Source organism: Vespa velutina, chromosome 1 (assembly GCF_912470025.1).
Source record: "Vespa velutina chromosome 1, iVesVel2.1, whole genome shotgun sequence".
Classification (NCBI taxonomy): Eukaryota; Metazoa; Arthropoda; class Insecta; order Hymenoptera; family Vespidae; genus Vespa; species Vespa velutina.
In genome coordinates this window covers 4892494-4899558 of record NC_062188.1, presented here as the reverse complement: position 1 = coordinate 4899558, position 7065 = coordinate 4892494, and the positions used below count along the sequence as shown (strand labels likewise).

Genomic DNA, 7065 nt, shown 5'->3' with positions numbered 1-7065 from the left:
ATAATCTTACTCTTCGTGTTTCGTTTTTAACGTTTTAAAATCATCACTGAGATTTAAGAAAGCATTTTTCTTTTGATCATTGGCCTCGTTATTAACGTCTTTATTTATAAATAGTGATTTAATAATGTTTCTTTCATCATATATCTTGTTTTTTCTTTTCTTTTTTTTCTTCCTCTCTTTCTTTCTCACTATCTATCTTTCTCTCTCTCTCTCTCTTTCAAAGCTTCTCATATTAGCCATCAAGATCTTTCATCACATTCATTATAACACGCATCGTCGTAGTCGTCGTGAGGCGAACGAAAATTTGCCGATTCTACAAAAAGAAATGAATATCATTTTCTTTTTCTATTTGATTTGTATGCTGATGAGCTTGATTTGTGCTATTCTTTGGTTAAAGAAGAAATTCATACCCGAAAGGCTTATAATCGTGAGTCCCTTTTTTTCTCGATTAATTATAAGTTATCACAAATTGAACGAATTATTTAGATGCGTTTCCTTTCTTTTATTATATTTTTTCATTTCTTTTTAACATTTCTTTTTTTTCTTTTTCCTTTGATCACAAGCATCTTAGGTTCTTATTGGATATATTTTTGGTGCAATTTCTATGCTCTCAGTTGGTATCATTGAAATGAAACAAGTCGAACAGTATATAGATCTTCAAGAGATCACTGACGAACAGCTACTTAATCATCCTATGTTCGTTCATAATTTCTGCATGTGTATATTATCGATCCTCGTCATGACTCTTTATCTTCTACAAGGATGGATACTCTTCGATTTATGGCAATGGGTTGGTATGAATTCGTATTAAAAAAAAAAAAAAAAAAAAGAAAAAGGAAAAGCAACATAAAAGCTATAAGATATACCGTTTGTCAGTAGCACTCATAATATGTAATGATTTCAAGAAGGCCAATCATGTTATATGGTTATGATGTAAAAAAAAAAAATAGCAATAAATAACATTTAGTAAAAATAGTATTTGAGAAGTAAAACTTAAAAAGAAAAAAAATATTTAATGTCATCGGTATAAATGATATATACGACTGTATGATTGCTACAGTAATTTTTTAGATTAGAAAATTTGGAAGATTACCGGACAATGAATCTAAATGCAATTCATATTTGAGTATGAATAGCGAGATAATCGGAAAAAATACTTCGGTACCTTTTACAACAGAAAGGCCAGGAAAATTAGATCCCATTCCTGAATTAGGCAAACTTCTTTCTATAAAAATAACCGATATTATAGTAAGTTATATATATATGCACAATCGTTTAAGAAAATTTTATTATTTAAATATTGATTTAATATTGTATTTCATTAAAATTTTTCAGCCCGTTGAGAATGAACCTGTTATTTTTTATTGCTGTTGCGTTGATTGTTATAATTACATTAAAGAAAGCCGTAAAAGAACGCCACATCATGAATTTCAAATGATTCATGTATTATGATAATATTTATTAAATTCCACATCGATTAACAATTAATATATTGTTTTGTGAATTATGGTAACATATAAGTGAAAAGTAGAATTCTACCTTTTAAAGATAAGTATACGACAGATAAAAAGTTAATAAGAGATTCAGTGGTTGGTAAACAAGATTACTATAGAAAATATACTTCAAAAATAAAATCAAGATCTGACGTATTTCTTCCTGTTGATATAAAAGTTTGCATTAGAAAATAAATCGTATATATCCTATCTTATTGACACGTGTCAATAAAAATAGAATCTTTCGTTACTGGCATGAATCGGTAATAGTAAATTACCATTTGTTGAGACAATATTTGTTGGTAATAGCAGGTTCCTGTTTTACCGACGTCGGTCGGTAATAGCAAATTCCCTCGTTACCGACTGTTGGTAATAGCAGGTTCCTGTTTTACCGACGTCGGTCGGTAATAGCAAATTCCCTCGTTACCGACTGTTGGTAATAGTAGGTTCCTGTTTTACCGACGTCGGTCGGTAATAGCAAATTCCCTCGTTACCGACTGTTGGTAATAGCAGGTTCCTGTTTTACCGACGTCGGTCGGTAATAGCAAATTCCCTCGTTACCGACTGTTGGTAATAGCAGGTTCCTGTTTTACCGACGTCGGTCGGTAATAGCAAATTCCCTCGTTACCGACTGTTGGTAATAGCAGGTTCCTGTTTTACCGACGTCGGTCGGTAATAGCAAATTCCCTCGTTACCGACTGTTGGTAATAGCAGGTTCCTGTTTTACCGACGTCGGTCGGTAATAGCAAATTCCCTCGTTACCGACTGTTGGTAATAGCAGGTTCCTGTTTTACCGACGTCGGTCGGTAATAGCAAATTCCCTCGTTACCGACTGTTGGTAATAGCAGGTTCCTGTTTTACCGACGTCGGTCGGAAATAGCAAATTCCCTCGTTACCGACTGTTGGTAATAGCAGGTTCCTGTTTTACCGACGTCGGTCGGTAATAGCAAATTCCCTCGTTACCGACTGTTGGTAATAGCAGGTTCCTGTTTTACCGACGTCGGTCGGTAATAGCAAATTCCCTCGTTACCGACTGTTGGTAATAGCAGGTTCCTGTTTTACCGACGTCGGTCGGTAATAGCAAATTCCCTCGTTACCGACTGTTGGTAATAGCAGGTTCCTGTTTTACCGACGTCGGTCGGTAATAGCAAATTCCCTCGTTACCGACTGTTGGTAATAGCAGGTTCCTGTTTTACCGACGTCGGTCGGTAATAGCAAATTCCCTCGTTACCGACTGTTGGTAATAGCAGGTTCCTGTTTTACCGACGTCGGTCGGAAATAGCAAATTCCCTCGTTACCGACTGTTGGTAATAGCAGGTTCCTGTTTTACCGACCGGTCGGAAATAGCAAATTCCCTCGTTACCGACTGTTGGTAATAGCAGGTTCCTGTTTTACCGACCGGTCGGAAATAGCAAATTCCCTCGTTACCGACTGTTGGTAATAGCAGGTTCCTGTTTTACCGACCGGTCGGAAATAGCAAATTCCCTCGTTACCGACTGTTGGTAATAGCAGGTTCCTGTTTTACCGACCGGTCGGAAATAGCAAATTCCCTCGTTACCGACTGTTGGTAATAGCAGGTTCCTGTTTTACCGACCGGTCGGAAATAGCAAATTCCCTCGTTACCGACTGTTGGTAATAGCAGGTTCCTGTTTTACCGACGTTATTAGATTTTTCTTTTAGTTTATTGATTTATTGACTTTATAATTGTAATTACTGAATATTATGTTGTTACTTCAACGGCGTTATCTTATCGTTCGAGCAAAGAGTTTTCGTTGTAAACCTTTTCTTATCATCTCTTGAGTTTTGTTATTGTTATTATTAATATTATTATTATTATTATAACGTTGTTATTATCATTATTACTATTCCTTTTCATTATGAATCTTATTGTTTTCATGTTCGAACACGTTCTTCTTCTTTTCTACGTGGAATCATCAAGGGATGAATTCATCGTGTTTGTGGGGATATGTTGTCAAGGATTCGATATTTCGGCGAGGATTCAATCGTCGTATTAATCGTCTGGTTTCTTTTATCGTTTAGGAATTAGATTTTCACATGAGAGTTTTGGATCCTTTCCGCATTATATACAGAAAGAAAATTTTTCCTTTCTTTCATACGGATAGGGGAAGTAGAATACTTGCTTGTTTACCGGCCGATACAGACATTCGCGGCCACGATTAAATCCTACCGTGAATTTCATTTTATTATTTGAAATTTTGAAAGCACGAATGGTTGTGCTTAATAGTGATGATCGGAGCTTCTGATATTGCGTTGTTCCTGTTATCTGTAAGTGTGGCCTGATTTTAAGATAGTGTTACCTTTAATCCGTAGGTCTTAAAATGCAGCAACTTCCATGTGGTTGGATCTGGATCGGTATTGCTTGCAACATGTGGAAATCCAATGCGATGTAAGTAATATTGGGCGAATGGTTTCTATATTTCAGTGGGTTTTCAAAATCATTCCTTCCTATTTCTAACTAAATCCTAAAGTACTTACACAATTTACATTGGTTAACGTTTCTCAATAGATAAATATGGTATAGTTTAAAAATAATTTTTTATAAAAACGCACTGAAAAATTTCGATTTTCTTTATTATGTTTATTTGTTCTTATTTATTGTCTATTATTTTTACTTATTTTTATTTAGACTTTTCAGATTAGAGATAATATATTTTCTATTTTACCTTATGTTCATCGTCATATTCAAATATTTCAGAATACAAAATATGCATAAGTGATTTTCTTGCTACTTTTATTGCTATTATTTTCTATTTATTATATTTTACACATTATGTTGCTTTTCTTAGATTTACTGTTACATTTATGAAATAAAAAAAAATTTCTTTCGCAAATTAACTCGATTTTTAGGTTTCTCATTTTGTGTGAGTGGAGAGGAGTGGATTGGGGTGGGTTGGTAAGTTATAACTTACACAAATTTATACACTGACGTAATAGACGTACAGTGAGAACAGAGTTTCCCTATAGCGCTTGTAGTTCATATTTTGTCCATACCTGTCGCTAAAGTCACATGCGCTACGAGGAAAAGGTGTTAAATGGGCTTAAGTTTAGGGTAAAGGATAAGAGAGAGAGAGAGAGAGAGAAAAAAAAAGAAGAATAGAGTAAGGAAGATGAAAGCTAGTGAGGAACAAACTGGCAGGACAAAACTGCAAAATCCCTTATAAATATTTATGAAGGAACCACCTTGAAATCCTTCCTCAAACCATACAACCCTTGACGACCCTAACACTACATAGCCGCATCACAGTTTGAAAATACCTTGTCACGTTCCCTCTCAGTCGGTAACACAGATCGCATTGTAATGTCCTGTTTTACCGAATCGTCGTATCCGGATACGAACGAATCCCGAATAATCCTCGTGTTTGAGGGTTGTTCTCCCTTCTTCTTTTGGGTTGCACGTGCTACGCAGAAATATCGGGAATACGTATAGTAGAAAGAAAGAAAAGAAGAAGAAAAAAGAAAAAAGAAACTCGCTATTGCGAAGAAGATTGCATCAAATTTTGAAACCTCAAATCGATTTAAGGGAAACCCATGGAAAGAAGAAAAAGAAAGATAAAATAAATCTCTAACAGCAGTTGTAAACTATTTTAGAAAAAATGTCGTGCTAAATAAAATTTACGATCTACATATATATTTCTTTTATCTGAACGATATTTTCGTACATTTTTTAAATATTTTTGTCGGAAAAGTTCAAAATTATTCATTTTTCATTTTTCCCTTTTATCTTTCCTTTCACTTTTCTCGGTACGACGAAAACAATTATCTGTGGTGACAAACCCTCAACAAAATATAAATGGATTATATTCTAAATAGAATGAGACAGAGAAAGAGTTTCTCGACTAGTAGAGGAAACGGTGATGTTGATTGTAACAGTGGTAGTAAAGGTACGATTTAAAGTAACGAACGCGATTAGCTGACATTCTGTCAAACGCATTCATCTCATAAATAACTACATATACGTGTGGAACCATAGAAATATCCTTTAGAATTAATTTATATGGTAAAACGACGACGAGGTCGTAATCATTTTACGACATTTTGCTTCAAGGAAAATTAATCGAAAAGCGAAGGTGATGTTGTAAATGGTCACGATCAATATGCCATTGTTGAAGAATAAATTACGTCATTTTACAATTGATTGGAAACATTTTTAATTTATTTTTTTTTTCTCCATTTAAAAAACTCGATTTAGAAATAAATTGTTGTTGACGTTCTCGAGAATGAATCCATCGTACGTACACCACAATCCGATTAGAATGAAACGCGCAGGGAGATTAATTCCCGACGTTGGCCCACTTAATTACATGCCGCATAGCCGATTCTCATAATTAGCTTGCAAAACGGTATTCACCAGTAGAAAGGAGAGGGGGAGAGACAGAAAGAGATAGATAGATAGAGAGAGAGAACATAGGCACGGAATAGTCCGTTAATTCATATTCATTTCACAGACGTATACTAATACAAATACGTGCGAATGCACATACCATGTATATAATGTAAAATCAATAGCATCTCGAATTGGATCGAAGTGAAAATCGATCAAAGTCAATACATTTAAACACGGAACTTCACTTGGACTACCCTTTACAGAGCTCTTTTGAGAGTTAAAAAGATAGGTAGAATAAGAAAAATCTTGCTTTTAGCCAAAGGGACAGCTAAAACGACAGATTTATTCGGAGCCTTGGGCAAAGATCATCCTTTTAGAATACCCACCCTTGGACTTTAGCGGGTACCCGTTAGACGGCGAGTCCTTTGATGTATGCGCCCGTCCGACATGACCTACGGCCGTTCGACTTAGGTGGAAAGGGGGATAGATGTAAGGGGGTTATACGTAGACGTAAATGGGAAATAGGAAGAGAATAGTAGAAGAAGAAAAGTTTCTATATATATATCGGCATTCAGTTGAAGATTTTTACGTTCAACGAAATAAGATAGTTTAGGAAATAAAAGAGAGTTAAGGAAGATGAAATAATTTTTCTCACATTGGTGTTCAGATCAACTATTAGCTTGCTTGTTAAATTTCACCAGTGACTTCATTCGCTTCGACTTTTGTGGTTTCCCTAAGACTGGTTTGACACGAACGAACGAACGAACGAACGAACGAACGAATGAACGAACGAAGAGAGAAGGTGGTTGACTGGATCGTATAGAAGTCAAAGAGCATAGGAGGAATTCAATACCTCTAATGGAAGGGTCCGGTATCGGCATCTGCTGCTGGTTCTGCTGGTGGTACAACAAGAAGGATTCGTCAAAAGTCATTCGTTTCATCTACCTTCGTCCTGCCAGGAATTAATTAAACTAATGAAGTGATATCTGTGCTTGTGGGATTCATCGACATTCATCCTTCTTTCTCTCTCTTTTTTTATTTTTTTGTCTTTTTTTTTATTTTTCTATTTTTTCTTCTTTTCTCTTCCTTTTTTTTTTCTTACCACAAACTCCTGTATTACGTATGGCAAAGAGATGGAAAAAAGAAAAAGGAAAAAAGAGATCAGATTTCTCGACAGCAGAAGGGATAACTGTGAGCCATTCACAGACACGCTTCAAGAGAGTGAAA

General features: G+C 35.4%; 1 protein-coding gene across 1 annotated transcript; it reads left to right on the top strand.

The window, feature by feature from the left end:
- The first annotated feature begins 218 nt into the window (after positions 1-218).
- On the top strand, positions 219-6237 carry LOC124957373. Its single transcript, XM_047514367.1, has 6 exons — positions 219-427; positions 572-790; positions 1072-1248; positions 1336-1405; positions 3825-3900; positions 6102-6237. Exons 1-6 carry the CDS (start codon positions 326-328, stop codon positions 6235-6237), a joined length of 780 nt encoding a protein of 259 aa, XP_047370323.1. The 5' UTR covers positions 219-325.
- The last annotated feature ends 828 nt before the right edge of the window (positions 6238-7065 follow it).